The following is a 20290-nucleotide window of genomic DNA, read 5'->3' on the forward strand; positions in this document are numbered from 1 at the left end:
TAATAAAATAGGAAGGGTTAAATTAAGGATGGGGAGGACAGGGTAGAGGGTTGAATACCAGGAGGGTTCTTTGGGCAAGGCCAGTGATGACACACCAAGGTTCCCATGGTGGATTTCATGCACCCTCTGGTGGCCATTATTAGTTTTGCAAATTCTGAGCTGGGATGACATTCCAGGGGCGGACCCAAGGCCCCGCCTTCCCTAGGTTCTACAGGCCTTGTGCACAAATAGCTGCTTGCACTTTGAGATGGAGCATGAGGAAATGCTGTCTGGATGAAGAAAGGGGATGAGCCTGGCCTGCGGCTGTTGGTGACTGTGGAGTGAGAGTGCCGGCTGTCCCAGACAGCTGTCATCAATCACAGTGTCCTGTGGTGTAGCCACTTTGAGAAAGCTGCCCTTCTGCTCTCACTACTTGCATCATGCACTTTTCAGCCAGGAAGGCACACTGTTCCAGCTGTCCCTACTCAACCAGGATCCTGCAGATGAGGAGGAATGCAATTTGCTGGGCCCAGGCCCTCAGGTTACTGGTTCAGGGTAAGGATCAAGTCAGATTCTGGCATAATTTGGTTTTTGTTGTTTTTTTTAAGATTTGTTTTTATTTTATGTGTATGCTTGTTTTGCCTGCATGTATATATGTGCATCATGTGTGTGCCTGGTGCCCACAGAGTTCAGAAGAGGTATCATTAGATACCCTGGAATATGAATTAGGGATGGTAGTGGGCTGTCATGTGGGTACTGGGAACTGAACTGGGTCCTCTGCAATTGCGAGTGCTCTTAGCTGCTGAGCCATCTCTGATCTCTGTGCATGAACAATAAAAACCCAGAGACAGATATTGGGGTTCAAGCTGAAGATCAGAAAAGCAAAGCAGCCAACCAGTAGAGAGTTCTCACCTCTACCAAGGTTCAAACTAAAGCAGCAGTGGTGGTGGGGGGAGGGGGGAAATCGTGTCTTCAGCATGACTGCAGACTGCAATGGTCTCCCACAAATCTCAGACTGCCAGAGACCACACTGAACTCCTGACTTATATTCCTCTCTAGTGCTGGGATTAAAGGCATGCCATCCCAAGTGCTGGGGTCAAAGGTGTGAGCTCTGTTTCTGTTTTAGATTGATTCACTCTCATGTAGTCCAGGGTGGCCTTGAACTCACAGAGATCCATCTGCCTCTGTCTCCTGAGTGCTGGGATTAAAGGCATGGCCACCATGGCCTGACCTCTATGGCTAACTAGTGGCTTAGGTGTGTGGCTAACTAGTGGCTTAGCTCTGCACTCTTCAGGAAAGCTTTATTTGTTAGATTACAAACAAAATATCACTGCATTTCCCCTTTTTGTCTAAAATAAAAAAGAAGCCTTATATAATATAAGAAAAACTATGTACAATAAGTACAATAACTTAAAGATTCAATTTCTAGGTCAGAGTTAAGGGAAGGGATACCTCTATGGAGCTTCTCAGAGTTTTATGCAAGTATCTGAGTTGTGAAAAATACAGAAAGTTACAAAAACAGAAAATACCATATTTTCTATATAAATGTATATAGAAAATACATATACTATATGAGAGTAAATATAATATCTTGACATGGAAATGAGTCCACTGGATCTCATCCATGTTTTTACACAGTTAAATACAAAATGTGCTTTTATGGGATCTGAGTGTTCTGGAATGTGTCTGATATGATATGAAGTGACCATATCAGACTCCAGAGGAATGAACGCCTTGGCCTCCTTGAAGTGAGTCAAGGACTTAGGCCAGGGTTCTTAGTAACTAGTAAGTTCAGATGTGGGTGTCTACTCAAGGTGCCCCATGTTCCTCTTATTGGGATTGTGTGTGGTAGCTTAGGGTTAGGGTTAGCAACTGCTATCCCACGTGGTGATTTTATACCAATTATCCAGATACCCATTTCCCAATTCCATTTATTTCCATATTTACTGGTGGTTAGAGTTTGGGCTAGGTTTTTCCAGGTTCTTGGTTACTTATTCAGAGAATTAAAAATGAGGGCTCACACAGATTTGCAAAAGAAGCAAAATAAGTTTGCTGGAGCAAAGAAAGCATTAACACATGTCAGCAGGCCACATGAGTGAGATAACTCAGTTTTCTCGTACGAGGTTCAAATGGAGAACAGGCTGTATTAAGGGGTATAGTTTGAGTGGTTTTCTATTTTTTTTTATCATTGTGCAGGCAAATCTATGAGTCTGTGGAACTTGGGTCCTTGCCAATGGTCACATAGCAAGTGCATCAAGGTATTTTTTTTTCCATTTTCCCCTCCTTCCCTGCTCCCTACCAACTCCCTATCCCTTTCTGCTCCCCAGGGAGGGTGAGGCCTTCCATGGAGGATCTTCAGAGTCTGTCATATCCTTTGGAGCAGAGCCTAGGCCCTCCCCCGTGTGTCTAGGCTGAGAGAGTATCCCTGTATGTGAAATGGGCTCCCAAAGTCCATTCTTATGCTAGGGGTAAATACTGATCCACGACCAGAGGCCCCATAGATTTCCAAGGCCTCCCCACTGATACCCAGGTTCAGGGGGTTTGGATCAGGCCTATGCTGGTTTCCCAGCTATCAGTCTGGGGCCCATGAGCCCCCCTTGTTCAGGCCAGCTGTTCCTGTGGGTTTCACCAGCCTGGTCTTGATCCCTTTGCTCATCACTCTCCCCTCTCTGCAACTGATTCAAGTTCAGTTTGAAGGGACCAGCTCCCAATTTTGGCAGCCATAACAGCCAAACACATACTTGTCTGACCTTGTATTGGTTGCTAGGAGGTCAGATGCCTGTCTTGTGGCAAGGAACCAATCAGAAGTTAGCTAGTGGTGCTATGCTTTACGGCTCTGGGTGTGCTTTATGGACAAGTGCACAGCAATGACGCACAGAGCATAGCAACCACCCTGGGAGGGCCTATGGGCCATAACAACCAGTTGACCAATCAACACAGGGCAAACCCTCCAAACCAATCCTGAGCCTGTGTGTACCCCTAGACACTCCCCTTATGCTGCCTTATAAGATCTCTATGCAGCCGCTTTGCAGGGTCTTTTTTTTAGCCATCCGCCATGGTGGGTGGATGAAAGACCCGAGCTAACATGGGGTTAGCTCGTTAAACAACTACAATAAAGCCTCGTGCAGTTTGCATCAAGCTTTTGACTCTGCCTGGTGATTGGGGTGACTGAGGTCCTGGGCTGAGATCTTGGGGGCCTGAGTCTCTGGGGGTCTTTCAAGTTCAGTGTTTAGCTGTGGGTAACTGCTTCTACTTCCATTAGCTGCTAGATGAAGGCTATAGGATGGCATATAAGGTAGTCATCAATCTCATTATCAGAAGAGGGCATTTAAGGTAGCCTCTCCACTATTGCCTAGATTGTTAGTTGGTGTCATCCTTGTAGATCTCTGGACATTTCAATAGTGCCAGTTTCTCTTTAAACCTAAAATGTCTCCCTCTATTATGGTATCTCTTATCTTGCTCTCCTCTGTTCTTCCGCCAACTCAACCTTCCTGCTCCCTCACGTTCTCCTCTCCCCTCCTCTTCTCCCCTTCTCATTCTCTTAGCTCCCTCTCCCTTCCCCCCATGCTCCCAATTTGCTCAGGAGATCTTGTCCCTATCCCCTTCTTCGGGGGACCATACTCCTTGTTTCCCAGCTTCTCTGGCGGTATGGATTGTAGGATGGTAATCCTTTGCTCTGTGTCTAAAATCTATATATGAATGAGTACATACCATGTTTGTCTTTTTGTGACTGGGTTACCTCGCTCAGAATGGTTTCTTCTAGTTCCATCTATTTGCCCGCAAATTTCAAGATTCCATTTTTTTTTTCCTGCTGAGTAGTACTCCATTGTGTAAATGTACCACATTTTCTATATCCATTCTTCAGTTGAGGGGCATCTAGGTTGCTTCCAGTTTCTGGCTATTACAAATAGTGCTGCTATGAACATAGTTGAACAGATGTCCTTGTTGTATGAATGTCTTCTTTTAGGTATATGCCTAAGAGTGGAATTGCTGGATCTTGTGGTAGACTGATTCCCATTTTCCTGAGGAATCACCATACTGATTTCCAAAGTGGCTGTACAAGTTTGCAGTCCCACCAGCAGTGGAGGAGTGTTCCCCTTTCTCTACATCCTATCCAGCATAAACTGTCATTGGTGTTTTTGATTTTAGCCATTCTGATAGGAATAAGACGGTATCTCAGAGTTGTTTTGATTTGCATTTCCCTGATGGCTAAGGATGTTGAACACTTTCTTAAGTGTCTATCAGCCATTTTAGACTCCTCTATTGAGAATTCTTTATTTAGTTCTGTACCCCACTTTTTAATTGGATTATTTGGTGTTTTGGAAACTAGCTTTTTGAGTTCTTTGTAAATTTTGGAGATCAGCCTCTGTCAGATGTGGGGTTGGTGAATATCTTTTCCCATTCTGTGGGCTGCTGTTTAGTCTTGTTGACTATATCCTTTGCTTTACTGAAGCTTCTCAGTTTCAGGAGGTCCCATTTATTAATTGTCAGTCTCAGTGTCTGTGCTACTGGTGTTATATTCAGGAAGTGGTCTCCTGTACCAATTTGTTCAAGGGTACTTCCCAATTTTTCTTCTAATAGGTTCAGTGTGGCTGGATTTATGTCGAGGTTTTTGATCCATTTGATTTTCTATTTTGATTGGTAGATTAGATCATACAATCATTTTTCCTACTGTACATGTCCTGTTGCACAATGCACTTGATTTTAATCAAAGGCATGCCTAATTGTGAAGTCATAGACTTAAGATGGTAAATAGAGGATTCCCCCTAAAAGTTTAATAAAGGACACAATTCATCTTACTGTGAATGTACCACAAACCAGTTCAGGCTGGATTGGTCCTTCTGTTTTTCATACCACAATATGTTGGACATACACTTGACTAGAAACTGTCTAAATTTGATTGTTATCAGGGGCAGGGAAACTTATACTATTGTTCAGAGATGAGAGTATGTGTGCCTGGAGTGCCAGTTGAGGGATAAGAGGGTTCTGAGGTTGAGGAGTGTGTGTGTGTGTGTGTGTGTGTGTGTGTGTGTGTGTGTGTGTGTGTGTGTGCGCGCGCGCGCGCAGTATATGCAGGTGAAGGAACTAGGCTGCCAAGTGAATGGTTATAAGAGGGAAGTGTGCACAGCCCCAAACCAGATAGGGTCACAGGGTCCTAAGCTACCTGCTACGTTGAGGCTGCCTGCTGTCTATTGGAGAAGTCATGAACACACAAAGCCATCAAGTGGTGGGATAAGACCCCTGGCTGCTTTAGGACACCGTTCACACAACTTGACTAGGCCAGAATCACTCATGAGTGGAGTCCCTGGCATCAATCTCACTCCCAAAAGGATGTGACACGCAGACATGTTTTATTATAGTCAAGTGAAGTGCTTTCATTTAAAAATAGGAGCAGAAAATGAGGCACAGGAGAGGAAGGGCGGAGCGGGGAGAATTAGTGCTGGGCCATCATTAAGTGGGTGGCTGCCTTGCAGAAGAAGGAGCCTTGCAATTGGGGAAAGCAGGGCTGTGATTAGGCTTTTATGCCAGCCACAGGGGGCTGGTGTGCTTTCTGGGGCTAGCTGGCTTGGCTAGAATCCTCATTCTATCTGGGGATCGTCGTTAGTCATCCTTTAGCGAGGTCGTGGTGCTTAGATGGAACTCTGCATAGGGGAAGAATATTCAATGAGTGAGGGAAGAACCTGGCCTTTCCTATTTTGGCTGTTGGTGAGGTCTCAAATCCCAGCACTTTTCTTTCTAACCATTATCAGTCCCCAGTTGAAGTCACCACCACCTATTACCTAGCCTACTCTGGTGTTCTCTCTGCGCAATTTCAAGCTTTCCTCCTCCTCCTTCCCCACCCCTATAGAAGAAGACAGGATATTCTTCCTTAACCCCCAACTCGAGCCTGCTCTCCTGCCCTGCCTTCACTTTGGGGTGACAGCTGCCTGTCCTCAGCATTATACTCAAACTCCTTCTGCAGGTTATGAGATACCAGATGACCTCACCTGACATCTGTGACTTTTTCTTGTCTTACGGCTCTCTTTTCTGGCTTCCGGACCCACCCTGAAAAGTCACAAAATGCCCCCAAATATCTTCAGTCATATTTAAGTCAAGATGTCCAGTAGCTATCCTCAACCCCCACCTCTTCCTCACTCATTACTAATACCCAGCCCCAATGTGGTCCCAGGGTTGACGGCAGAGGGACAGGGCAGCTACTGTGCTGCCATAATAATCTTTTATTTTTTTTTAAGATTTATTTATTTATTACATATACACTGTTCTACCTACATGCCAGAAGAGGGCACCAGATTGAATTACAGATGGTCGTGAGCCACCATGTGGTTGCTGAGAATTGAACTCGGGACCTCTGGAAGAACAGTCAGTGCTCTTAACCTCTGAGCCATCTCTCCAGCCCCATAATAATCAAAAGCATGCCTAATACTACACACGTCACAGTATCCATGTTTGAGGCCAGAGAGATGGCTCAGCAGGTATCTGCTTGCTGTTAAGCCTGATGACCCAAGTTCAATCACCCAGATCCAAATGTTAAAAGTAAACGCACATAGTCCTCTCCCACTAAAATAAAATGTAATAAAAATGTTAAAATTCTGCATTTGTACACCTCGTACAGAGCTGACTCCTGGCACTCTGAGTGTTTGCACTATGCAATATTTTGACCAGTATGAAGCAGAGTACAGGAAGAAGATGAAATCTAAGCTTACTGTTACTACTTTGGGGGCCTCCTGAGGACATGATGGGTAATTACAGCTCCTCAAAGTCCTGGGCTATCTAATGATAGCTGAGTTTGTGCTGGTGTTGCTGTTCCTGGTGGCAGTAGTCCATGCGGGAGGTAGCTAAGAGGTTGCTTAAACACATCCTAGGGGATTGCTTTAGATTTTCACCCATGAAATCATCCAGGGATTGGGAAAGGGGAGACCAAGACACTTACTTGGTCTTTACCAGGGCTGGCCGAACAGGCTTCTAAGAATCTTCCAAAGAAGCAGCTAAGTGCCATTTTGAAGTTTAAAGGCCACCACTAGGTGGCCTCATTCAGGTCATATTGCATGTCCCCTGCTTCTGGTCTTCAGAATTGGGACATTTTCTTCAGTTCCTAGGAAGAGGAGGAGCCTGGGGTACATGCAGGGTTGGTCCCAGGGCTCAGTGAAAAGATATATCCTATAGATATGCATGCATGTATATACATACATACATACATACTATGTGTGTCAATAGATACAGTGCTCTCTGTGTGGCATTGCTTGACTCAGGAGGGGATGACCTGGGAAATGCTATCCAAGATGAGACCTCTAGCTGCTGCAGTATTTGCCAAGGCCTCAGCCACCAACAGCTAAGGAGGCTTCAGTGCTGGGAGCTGAGCTTGCTTGCTCCTCTTCCCCGTGATAGGGACCACAGGCAAGCAGACACAGGAGAGGCTGAGGAATCCCTGTTTAGAGGAAAGAACTGCACTCCCCACTGACCACTCACTCATCCAGTCATCCATCTGCCAGCACAGAGGTTCCTGCTTCTCCTTGTGGTAACACTAGGTCTTTCCCTAGGCATAGGGGAGGGGGAGGGTGGAAGGGAAGGGAGTGGGCGAGGGCGAGGGGGAGGACAAGTAAAGGATCCATTGGTCTGGGATGTCACCTAGGGATAGGGTAATACATGGGAGACGATGATTTCCTTTCCTGAGACAGAAGAAACAAATGTTGGAGCACAAGCAGTTTGGGTGGTGTGGGATTCAGTGTGATATTTTACTTTATCCACACTTATGACTGGGGCATTCTTGTAAGGGGCTTTCCCTTGACATTACCACATGACATTGCCATCTGCAAATCCGAAAGTTTACTCTCTCAAGAACCACACAGTTGACTTCACACACACACACACACACACACACACACACACACACACACACACACCTTTTATATTTTGTGTTGGGTTGAAATCATAGGTCTCTTTGGCCTCATGTGGCCCATGGCCATGGGTTGGACACCTTTGCATCTGTCAGCAGAACTCATATACAGAGGGATTGGCAGTGAATACTCATGGCAGACAGCAATACAAAGTGTTCTACCTAGGTCTGTCTGTAGCAAGGGTATCAGGGTATGGGGTATATATAAAAGGAAAATGGCTCAGACCTGTGTCTAATTCCTTTTGGTGTTTTGGGTGACAACTTAAGTACTTTTATTAGTGCCTGGAATGTTCAGGCTCTAGCTTAAGTTTAAGCGCATAGGTGAGAACACACAGTTGGTTGCATCACAAAGTAGCCAAAGCACATTGCATTTCTAGGGAGAGAGAAGAAAGTAGGGGAATTATTGGATTATTGGCTGTTGGTGGACTTTTTGTTGGGACTGTGGGCTCCCTAATAACATGGGGACTTATTATTAATTATGAAAGCTAGGCTGATAGCTTAAGCTTGTCTCTAACTAGCTCTTATAACTTAAATTAACTAATATTTTTATTAGTCTACATTCTACCACGTGTCTTTTACCTCTATTCCAATTTTTTGTGTGTCAGACTCATTCTGCATCTGTCTGGCTTCTCCTACTTTCCAACATCCTCTCTTCCCTGAAAACCCTGCCTACCTATTGGCTGTTCAGCTTTTTATTAAACCAGGGTGACACATATTCACAGTTTACAAAAAGATTATTCCACAACATTTCCCCTTTTTGTCTGAATAAAAATAAAAGGTTTTAACTCTAATAAAGTAAAACTAGATACAAATAAGAACAATTACCAATTAAGAAATGTATTTACAATGTCCAGTCCATTAGTATTTGGCAAATTTAAAGAAAACATTCCATTATCTACCCTCTCTTGATGAGTCTAAAGTTTTGTACATAATTTACTTTCTATCATGACGAAGTAAAACTTTAACTATTACTATCTAGTCTTTATCTTCATCAGAGACCCAAGAAGGATATAATATTACCTGAGTAAACAGGAAGTGCAGAACAATCAACTTCCAAAACTATGAAATGACAAAGACATATGGCTGCTGGGACAGTCACTCCAGGTTTCCTCTGTAACATTGGGGCATCCACCTGTGGCCTATGGGCCTAGAATATCTGGCAGACTTTTCTATGAAGCAGGAATTTTGAAGGACTGTCTCACCTTATCTTGGCAAAGTTCAGCAATCTATTTCCTTTGTGTCCTGCTTGTCTAGTTTGTACAGCATACTGCCAGCAGTCAAGGCAAGGGCAGTTTCTTGCCCAAATGGCTAGTTTTGCCACACTGAAAGCAAATGCCATATGGAGATTCTTCGGTGCCCATCATCTTCTCTGAAGTAAACTAGTGTTGCCAGGAGCAGATGTGTCTCATTTTCATGAAAAGCCCTATGTTGACAAAACTTTTTAAATGCCATATTCTATAGGTCTTTGAAGGGTTTGAAGACCATCTTTCTATCTAAAGTATATCTGTTTGACCTTGAAAACCTACCTAACATGACTGCACGTTTGATTATTATAGGCGACTAACTATTAACCTGCATTTCTTTATTATCCTACATAGTTTGTAATAATAACTTTCAAGAACTAGAAATTTACATTACGTTGTTAAATGAGGTGCATAGGTACAATACCTTAAACAAGAGTAGAAACATATGTACAGTATGGCCTAACAAAAATGACCTTAAATTTATATCATCATACAAAAATCCATACCAATGTAAAGTATTTGAGATTAGTGGTTGTTTGAAAGCAGACTAAGCATTCCACCATTTTATCCCATCATTTTTACTATATTCCCCCTTTTTCTCTTTAGAAAGAGAAATCCCTGAATCTAGTCTCATTTGTCAGTTTTTTTTATACCACGACCAATAACAATTTGTAACCAACCCCCTTAAACAATGACCAATATCCATAACCCACTAAGTGACCAAGAAACACCTCTTGTGAATATGGCCACTGTGTTTCTAGATTGCTTTCTGTTGTGTGTGGGTGCTGGAATCTTTAGGGGACCCTGAGAAAATCATGGTAATGGTCAAGTGCCTGACCAGAATAGTCTGTGAGGCTGGACCATCTCAGCCAGCAGCCTTGAAGCTGTTCTGTATGCAGAACTCTGTGCAAACTGCAACAGAAGCACTCTGAGAGGCTGGATCACCTGGGTCACCCTTGTTCATTGGTGTTCTGAAAACACACAAACTTTCAAAGGTAACATATATATCTTCATTAACACAAGTATGGAATATTCAGTGTGCACAAGTCAGTTAAAGATGATATTTTTGTATTATGTTTGCTCAGGTGAAATATATGTAACCTGTCTTGTAATTTTTTTAGGTTTATTTGTTTGCCTATAGTCAGGATTTTCAGTCTTCCCTGATCAAATATGATCTCTGTCAACATTGAATGGATCCACAGCCTTTCATTTTTCTGTGCAAACAAAAGCATGACCTCTTCTCCAACTCAACGTATTTTTATTTACCTTTTGAAGTTAAGACATTTTAAAAATATATAGGTTGGTTTAATTTAGCATTTTTCTTAACCCAGTGTCTCTCAGCAATCAAAACAAAGACAACACAATAAAATACATGATCCAGTCTCCCCGTGTATTTCCCATTTTTATGTGTCTTATTCATGCTATTATTCTATTATGTTTAAACTATTTATTTATTTATTTAGTATGACTGTCTATTCCATTTTCTTTCTTTCTTTTTTTTTCCCTTAAGCCTAAGCACATTGTTAAACACTGTAACCTGTTTAGAGGTTTTTGTCCCATCTGGATATGCTTTACTACATAACTGTAACCTTTCCTGTCTGCATGAGCAAATCTTACACTGCTGTGTAGCTTAGCTTAACCCTGCAGGTAGCAGTCATAGACATGCCTCTGTAGCAAGGCCTGCATGAGAGTCTGTGGGACTAGGAAACTATGTTTGGCTTCATTTTTGTATTTGGAACCTTTTAAAAAAGCTTTCTCAGGTCTGATGTGGAAATATGTGCCTGGGCATTGGGCATCATTTGTTGGCTGACTTTTTTGTTGGGACCGCCGGCTCCCCAATAATAACATAGAGACTTAGTATTAATTATGAAAGCTTGGCTGGTAGCTTAGGCTTGTTCCTAACTAGCTCTCATAATTTAAATTAACCCATTTTTTAAAAAAAATTCATCTGTATTCTACCATGTAGTTTTTACTTCTATCCCATTTTGGGTCTCCAACTCATGCTGTACCTGTCTGGCTTTTCCTTCTTCTTCCCAGTGTCCTTTCTGCCCAGATAATCCTTCCGAGCTATTGGCCATTCAGATTTTTATTAAAAGAATCAGAGTGACACATATTCACAGTATAAAACATGACATTGTCGTCAACAATTCTGTAAGTTTACTCACTCAAGTTGACTTAACACACACACACACACACACACACACACACACACACACACACCTTTTATATTTTGTGTTGGGTTGAAATCATAGGTCTCTTTGGCCTCACGTGGCCCATGGCCATATGTTGGACACCTTTGCATCTGTCAGCAGAACTCATATACAGAGGGATTGGCAGTGCATACTCATGGCAGACAGCAATACAAAGTGTTCTACCTAGGTCTATCTGTAGCAAGGGTATCAGGGCATTCTCCTTTATATAAAAGGAAAATGGCTCAGACCTGTGTCTAATTCCTTTTGGTGTTCTGGGTGACAACTTAAATACTTTTATTAGTGCCAGGAATGTTAAGGCCCCAGGTTAAGTTCAAGTGCACAGGTGAGAACACACAGTTGGTTGCATCACAAAGTAGCCAAGGCACATAGTATTTTTAGGGAGAGAATCTCTAGGGGAATTATTTAATTATTGGCCATAAAGATAAGGCTATGACCAAACTCAAATTAGAAGATAGAAAGAAATAATAAAGACCATGACAGAAATGAATGAAATAAAGACAGTATTAGTTACCTTTCTGTAGGTGTGATAAAACACCATGACCAATGCAACTTATAGAAGGAAGAGTTCATTTAGGCTTAGGGTTCCAGAGGGATAAGAGTCCATCATGGCAGAGAGGTGTGACAGCAAATGCGGACATGGCAGCAGGAGCAGGAAGCTGGGCACCCACATCATCAAACACAAGCAGAGCGAGCAGGAAGTAGCATCAGGCTATGTCATATCAAAGCCTGCCTCTAGTGACATACTTCCTCCAGCAAGTCAGCAACACATATCCCTCCCCAAAACAGTGCTACCAACTGGGAACCAAGAGTTCAAATACCTTAGACTATGAGGAGCATTTCTTGTTCAAACCACCACAGAGGCTAGAGAACAACACAGAGGATCAATAAAACTAAGGGTTGGTTAAACAAGATCAACAGAGCCTTAGCTCTGTTATCTTCCTAACCAAAAGAAAGGGGATGAAAATTAATAATGTCAGAGACAAGAAAGGCGATGTTAACACACACTTCTAATACCACTGAAAGCCAGAGGGTCCCTGGAGGACATTCTGAAAGCTTGAATTTTAACAAAGTGGAAAGTCTACTAGAAGCACATTCATAGAAACATATGACTTGCTGTGTTGGTTAGTCTTCATTACCAACTTGATGGGGGATATAGCTCTGGGGGTATCTTTGGGAGCATTTCCAGAAAGGCTTAACTGAGGATCCTCTCTGATTGTGAATAGGATCGTCTCATGGGCTGGGGCCTTGGAATGAAGAAAAAGAAAGCAGAAAGAGAGCTAATCACCAACACCCATCTCTTCCTGTGACCATGTGACCAGCCTCCTTATGCCTCTGTGCCTTCCTTGTCATGACAGCTTGTGAACAAAACATTCTTTCCTACAGTTGCGTTTGTGAGGTGTTTTATTACAGCAATGAAGAAAGTAACTAATATACATACTAGCAGGGAGCCAAGAGTATCTAAGCAACCTAAACAGATAAATAAAAAGCAATAATATTAAAACAGTAATAAAGAGTATTCTAGCAAAGAAAAGTCCAGGACTCGATGGCTTCACTAAATTCTGCCAGACTTTTAAAGAACCAATGCCAATCAATGTCACTCATAAATTAGAAAGGGAAATAGCACTTTCAAATCATTCTATATATTCATTATTATCCTGATACCATAACTAGATAAAGGTAAAACAACAAAAGAAAACTACACTCCGATTTCCTTCATGAACACAGATGCAAAAATCCTCAATCAAATCTTTGCAAACTGAATTAAACAATGTATTGAAAAGAGCATGTACCATGTAAAGGTGATTTAACATATGTAAAACAATAGAAATACAACAGCATACTAGTTTGGAGCTGTTGTAGAGCTAGAAGGCTTGAGAGGTAGGTCAAGAAGGCTTGCTTGGTTGGTTGAGAGATGCACACTAGGTGGTAGGGTGAGATGAAGGTTATGTTTCCATAGCCATGGCTTGACGGTATTTATAGGCAAATGGGAAAGATCCCATGGAGAAGAGGAGGATAACATCTGAAGAGGGAAGGGGGAGGGCATGGGAAGATCTGGCCAGGCTACTTTCTGTGGCATAGCAGATGCGGAAAAGGTTTGTGTTTGGTTTCATCTGAGCTCGGGCTGGTTGGTGGCTGACACAGACACGGATAGTGTCTGAGCGGTATTTTCTGGGCTGTGTTTTTGTGTCTGTCTTTCCCAGTCTGGGCTGTCCGCCTGGCCCGTGCCGTTATAGGGAATCCACACCATCCACACCCGGCTCCAGGTGCTGGACATCTCGGTTCTGGGCTCTGCTCCCTGATGAGATTCTCAGACTGCTTTCCCTCATTCATGAAGAGGCAAGCTCAGAGGGCAGGCGTGGGAATCTGCTTGGCAGCCAGGGCATCATTCAGTTCAGAACGAGGTCGGCAGCTTTCCTTTCTTCTTGGCTGTCTGTCTCTCAGACCCAGCTGGCTGGCTGAGGTGTCCGATCTCTTTGGCCCGTGTGATAAGTCATAGGTTGGCCCCAGGATGCTCCGGGCTGTGGCAATTCCTTCTCCTCACATCTCCAAAAGAGTTCTAATCGGGCCAGCCTGAGTCCCGCAGAGAAGCAGTTAGTGCACCTTAGACCCTCGTCTTCTTCCTCAAGTCTGTCTCCTTCTTGGACACTCAGCCTCCTGCAATCTGCCGGTTGTGATGGATGTGGGGGTGGTAGGACCACAGAGGACGTGGGCAGGCGTGAGGGCGCGGGGGTGGCTGGGATGGGGATGTCGCTCCTCGTGCGGGTTCCACGCGGCGCAGGGAGGCGGGCACCGCATACGTGCAGCGCGTGGCTGGCGGCTCGGGCCTTCCCGGAGGCTTCAGTGGCTCTGAGCCAGGCCAAGGCGGGTCCGCGGGACGGGAGGTGGGGACGTGGCGGAGGCTCAAGCGGGCGGAGCCTCTGACGGGGGAGGAGCCGAGCGCGCCGGGGCGACGCCGCGGGAGGTTCTGGAAACGCCGGCTGCTGCGCGTGTCCAGGTGAGCGCGGGTCTGCGGGGTCGCCTGAGATGCTGGGCTCGGGTCCGGGTGGCCGGGAGGTGCGACCTGCCCTGCGCGGAGCGGGAAGCTGAATCTGGGGTCACACAGTCCCGCGCCCTGCGCCCGGCGCCCCGAGCCCTGGTTCTGCTCCGGCTTCGGTTCCTGTCCCGCCCGCGTCCCTTCCCAGGGTCAGGGCTGTGAGGTCGGCGGCGCCCTTCCTGCCGGTGCGTCTCGGCCGGGCCGGACACTTGGCTGGCTTGTGGGGTCAGGCTCCCGGGAAGGGACGGCCTGACCCTAGGGTCGCCCCCATCTAAGGCGGAGGCGCCCGCTTAGTCCCGGAGGGGGCGCTGCTTAGGGTGAGGGAGACCTGCTCCTCTGGCTCCCAAGCCTGTCAGGGATTAGCTTGGAGCCTGCTAATTTTATGGACTGTTCTATCAGAAAGCCTCCTCGATTCTGTCAGACATCCTTGTCGAACCTCTGATGTTTTCCCTCCATAGTTTCAGAGACCCGTGGTGTTTGCTGACTGATCCAACACACAGCTTTCTGTGTGCCTGGAGACTGCAAGGGCAGAGGCAGGCAGAGGGGAGACTCCCAGAAAGTTCAGGTCCAGAGCAGCAGCAAGGTGAGTACTGGGCTTGGTAGGGAGCTCGGGCTGTGTGGACTTGGTAGATGCCTGGATGCCTCAGGACAGGGGCAGGAGCTCCTGTGAACTGGAGTGGTCACTTAGCAACCTGGGCTGAGGAAGCACTTCGAGTGGCCACAGACTCGGGCCAGTATCATCTTTGTGGTACTCTAGTGGAAGCAAGGTGATGGGGGAAGGGCCAATTTAGGGAATAGTTGTCCAAGGGCCCCTCCCACCAACCAGTGAGAAACCTGCTTGCAGAGGAGTACATTGAACGGATGCAGCATGAGGATGGGCCAGAGTACTTCTGTCCCAGGCTGTTCCTGGGAAGTACAGCGGGTGTTTCTGTCATCTGTGTTCTAATGTGCTGCCAGAGAGCATTGAGTTGCTCCCAAGGAGGCCCCCTCACCCGGCAGAATCACACTTTGAGGGGTGTGCTTCTTGATACAGACCACCTGATTGCTGACACCTTAGCCGTCTGGTTGGAAGGGCTTCCTGGCCCTAAGAGCAGGATCTGGGTGCACTATTTTGTAGCTTATGGCACCCTCAAATGTCCTACCTAGGCTTTGTCTAGCTTGGAATGTATAGAGTGCTTTTGCAAGCTGTTGCATGTTCTGAGTTTATATCACACCCGAGGCAACCCATGGTTGAATTCTCTGTTAACTTGACCAGGATTTCCTCTGACTTGTACCTCAACTGCCTCTGAAGTGTCCTAGGTGTAGTCTGTCACTATGGTTTTGTGCCTCAAGGCCCAGCCTCTCCCGACTCCTCTCCATGCGCAGGATGTTTGACCTTTGGATTCTTTTCTTCTGGGGCCTTCTTTTTCTCACACGGCCAAGCTTGTCCACTGTGCAGCCCAGCCAGTGAAGCCACGTCGAAAGGATGGAGTGAGTTGGCTGGAGGCCTTATCTGGAAGATTCTGTCATACTGACCCTCCTTAGTACTCTGAGAGCTCATCCAGCAGATACGGTGACAACTCAACCGAAGCATTGTATTTGTGGCCTTTGCTATTCCTTCTGCCTTGTCACAGGCTCTGCAATGAGGTGATGCAGAGAGTGGCTTACTTATCTATAGATTGGACTGCCTACAATGGATTGTGGGTTACTCCTTGAATAGTGTGTGCTTGGTATCTGCCTAGAATGTGCCTGGGAAGAAGAGGTGGAGGAGACCTTCTTGCCCCTAGGCAGCCCCCTAATCTCTGAGATTGCTGTTTAGCATTGGCAGCCAGCCTTGACCCAGGGAGGAGTCCTGCATGTAGGTGCTCTTCAGAGGGAGCCTGGGTACATACAACTCTGGGGAGTGAGCGGAGAGAGGCAGTTGTGGGTTTCCTCTTCTGAGAAAGCTTCCCTTTTTTGGGTGCACCCTCCCACATCCTTGAGAGGGTTTGAGGCTGGACAAAAGGCCTTGGCTGACTTATGGCCACGCTGGCTGATAGTGTGCAGAGGGCTGGGAGGTGTGTCCCTGGCTTATGGGATCTGTCAAGAGCTTAATTTTATGCAGATGGGGGTTGGCAGCAAATGCAGTAATGCAGGCACGTGAAAGACTAGTGAAGTTTGGAATGAAGAGTTCAACTTTGAAAACACCATGCAAATCGAGTCATTTAGACCTGTGAAGTGCCTGAGGGTGGGACACCAACCTATCCCAGAGCAGAGGGGGACTGCTGAGTCCTGTGGTCTGTGTGTTTTGTGCTGGGGGCATAGAATCAGGGATAGATAGTTTTTCTGAGAGGGTCTGGGCTGGACTTCTTAAAGAAGAGGAGTTTTTGTTCAGCTGGTGCCACTGCAGGGCAGAGGAATGTTTGGATAGTGATTTCCCTGACTCTGATAGGATCTGTGGGAGCCTGGTCCAGGCCAGCCTCTGCTCCAGACTTCTTGGAAGTGCTTGCTAGAGATTGCCTGCTCTGTACCTGGTACTCCTGGGAGCCAGGGCATGGTGTAGATCCCAAGGCTTGTACTTGTAGGAGTCTGGAATGAGCAGGTCAGGAGAACAGAAGTCTAGGAGATTTTGGAGTAGTGGTTCTGCTCCCTGCCTGCCTTTTGCCAGGGAACTTTCCTTGGTGGGCTTTAGGGCCTGTGATTGGACAATTCCAGGGTCACCTCTTAGTGTTGTGTACTCCAGTCTCTTCCAGAATTGAGTATGTCATCACTTCTGTCCTTCCTGGGATGCAGACATCACTCACCTTCTGCCGTTTCCTTGTTTCTTGCATCTTCACTGCCTCCTCATATGGACCTTCCTCATTCCAACAGCAACTGCCCACTTCCAGTCCCCTTGTGTTTCCACGATTATCTTGATGCTGATGATTGGTCAAAATCAGCCCAGTGATTGGCAGCTTGCTGACACCTGTCATCTAATTCAGTTCATATATGGTCCTATCAAGTGTAGGTCCTAGTATGATCTTCATTGTACAAATGAGGAACTTGAGGATCAGGAAGTCTGGAGCATGTCCAAGGTCACAAAGCCAGGAAATGACAATTGGAGCTAGAATTTAACTCTGGGTCTTTCCTACCCCCGGGCAGGTATGCCTGGTCCTTGGGTGTCAGAGCTGGGCTGGCTGATAATGTGTGATGTGTCCAGTAGAAATGACTACCCACTTGAATTCAGGAAACTGTGTAGTTTTTTTTTTGTTTGTTTGTTTTTTTGTTTTTTTGTTTTTTGTCCATGTGAACTCCTTTTCCTGATGGGCTCCAATTAGGGATGTCATGGGCTTTATTTGTGAATCTTTGAGACCTCCATGAGAAAGTCTTCCATCTGAGTAGAATATGACTTCCCAATTTTGTGAAGGCACATGTGCTATGAAGCGACGTGTGTATCAGTGTCTAGCAGAAGGGGGTTTAGTCGGGGAGCTTAGCTTGCTGACACATGTCAGATGTTATGAAGAGGCCTCCATACCGATCTTTCTCATGTCTTACACACTACTCAGTACCTCCTTATTCCTGATTTCATTTTCTTTAGCTTTCATCATCCATGATCAACCACAGTCTAAAATATTTATTGGAAAATAATAGAAATAAACAAGTGTGAACCCTCCTAAGTTCTGTGATGGAATCTGCCACTCTATGCTGGTTTTCGCAGGGTATCATTCCTTAGTTTAGGGTATCCATGCTGTAAACACTACCCATTGTTAGACTCACCATCCTTTGTAGCCATTTGCTTATCAGGTTGACTGTGTGGTATTAACACTGATTGCACTCAAGTAACCTGTTAAATAGTGGGTCCCAGCATGCAAGAGTAGCAACACTGGCAATTTCATTTCAGTAACTTGTTATGATTATTCTGTTTTGTTCTGCTGGTAATCTCTCATTGTGTATAATTAATAAGTTAAACTTTATCATAGGTATGCACTCACAGAGAAACCAGCATATACAGGGTTAGATACTATCTGTGGTTTTAGGCATGCACTGGGGTTCTTGGAATGTATCCTCTGTGGACAAGGCAGGAGTATTGTATCTGAAGCAGAGATGATTATCTGGCTTACAAGGTTTTTGTGAGAATTAGATGGTAGAAATGAAAGATCTTTGGAAACATAAACCATGGTTATCTTAGACTAGGTTCCCAGAAAACAGAGCCTGAGGCAGAGCTTAAGTGCTTAATGCTTATTGAAAAGTGTATTGCAGGGCATCCAGGGTGAGGGGAAAGGAGAGAAGAATGGGAAACAAGGAGGTTGTTAGCAAGCTGGTCCCTCTTTATGGAGATATGCTAGCTCTTTAGCCATTTAAGGCCTACTTCTGTGTGCAAGCTCCATGGGGGCACCATGCCTACAGAAGTATTTGAAGGAAGTACCTGCTGACTCCCTCTTGTATTTTATCCTTCACCAGCCAGAGCTGCCTCATGGGAAGTTAACTTTCCTTCACTCCTCAGTGTGGTCCTTCTGTAGCCACTTGAAATGCTAGTCTGGAGGTAGTGGGAGGAACTAGAGAATCTGGTTTGGGTCACCAGTGTCTTCTATGTGGCTAAGGCAGAGGAGATGGTTCAAAGCCTAGGGCATGGGTACAGGGCAGCATGGATGCCTTTTATCTTCTGGTGCAGGTTTTTGTTTGTTTGTTTGTTTGTTTTTGTTTTGTGCACGCACAAGTTAAGTTGAACTAGACCACTAGACCATTTGTCGAGGCCCTGATGGGAACCCAGCTCAGTGTTGGCATGTGGACCTTGGCAGCTTCCATGCTGCTGCACTGTTTTGTTACTGAATCAGGAGGTGGTTGGTGGCTTTGATGGCTCACAGCATTCATGTACTGAACAGAAATGATGTAAGGACAGATAGACTTTACCTGGCACAGGCATTCTTGTCAGGTCCACTGAGCTTCCGTTTCCCCTGATGGCAGCAGTGTAGCCGCAGATATAAGGCCAGAGTCTGTTACTTTTTATTAGCTTTCTGTTTTCTTTTCTTTTCTCGAGACTGGGTTTCTCTGTGGCTTTGGAGGCTGTCTTGGAGCTAGCTCTTATAGACCAAGCTGATCTCGAACTCACAGAGATCTGCTTGCTTCTGCCTCCCGAGTGCTGGTATTAAAGACATGTGCCACCACCACCTGGCCTTTATTTGCTTTCTTAAATGAACAATGAGAGATGGGACTCAAGAGGACTCTTAGGAGAGGGGAGAACATTGGCTTCACTGAGCAGAGATCTGGCTTTCACAAGGTTTTTGGTGAAGGTCAATATTTTTTACGTGAAGTCGTTGAAAGTTTGAGGTCTGGGTGGTGCAGCAGCACTGGAGAGAGTAGCAGGACCAGATCACAGATGTACAAGGGCCCTTTGGGCTGAGATATTTGGACTGTATCTTCCTGGCAGTGGGAGCCACAGGGAGGGCCTTGCTGGCTATTTGGTAGAACAGAACTGGAGAGAAGCGTGTCCAGAGATGGAGAGGTCAGAGCAGGCGGGGCTTGCATGGATGAAGGGTGTGCTAGAGGCAGCTCACGGTGATTGCTGAGGCATGATGTTTGGTAATGAGACTTGGGTGAACTTCTGGGCCCTGTGCAGACATTCAGTGGTGGGACCTCTTGGAATCTGTGCACAACTCCTTTGTTGAGTACCTGGGTCCCCTCAACTCTGCTAGCCTAGAGTTAGCCATTGTGCGGCAGGCTGGGCCATGGCGGGAAAGGGAGTTGAAGAGCCCCATTCAGGGGAGGTTATCCCTTCACTGACAGCAAACAGTATTTTGCCAGGCAAGACCTATTTGCAAACTCATGTTCTGTCTCTAGGCTGTTAAATGCTTTGTTAAAACTCAAGCTGTAGCATTTGGGCTGCAGCTGGGAGCTTGGCAGAGGGTCCTCCCTGATGAGGTAAGGGGAGACGCTGAGGACGCTGCTGGTTTGCAGCTGGAAACATCTTTTCATGGCTACTTGGCCAGGT

The 20290-nt window shown here is 45.6% G+C and overlaps 1 protein-coding gene across 7 annotated transcripts in view; it reads left to right on the forward strand.

Moving 5' to 3' along the window:
• The first annotated feature begins 218 nt into the window (after positions 1–218).
• Positions 219–20290, forward strand: part of P4ha2 (prolyl 4-hydroxylase subunit alpha 2) — a 44167-nt gene continuing 24095 nt past the window's right edge. For 2 of the 7 annotated variants that reach the window (XM_027427513.2, XM_027427508.2), the window contains exons 1-2: positions 219–534; positions 2176–2237. In XM_027427513.2, coding sequence (XP_027283314.1) covers positions 420–534; positions 2176–2237 — 177 coding nt within the window. In that variant the 5' untranslated portion in view covers positions 219–419. Of the gene's footprint in view, positions 535–2175; positions 2238–14222; positions 14326–14822; positions 14948–20290 lie in introns of those variants that run through there. The other 5 variants (XM_027427507.2, XM_027427511.2, XM_027427512.2 and 2 more) reach the window with 5 other exon arrangements.

The sequence above is a fragment of the Cricetulus griseus genome, chromosome 7 (assembly GCF_003668045.3).
Source record: "Cricetulus griseus strain 17A/GY chromosome 7, alternate assembly CriGri-PICRH-1.0, whole genome shotgun sequence".
Taxonomy (NCBI): domain Eukaryota; kingdom Metazoa; phylum Chordata; class Mammalia; order Rodentia; family Cricetidae; genus Cricetulus; species Cricetulus griseus.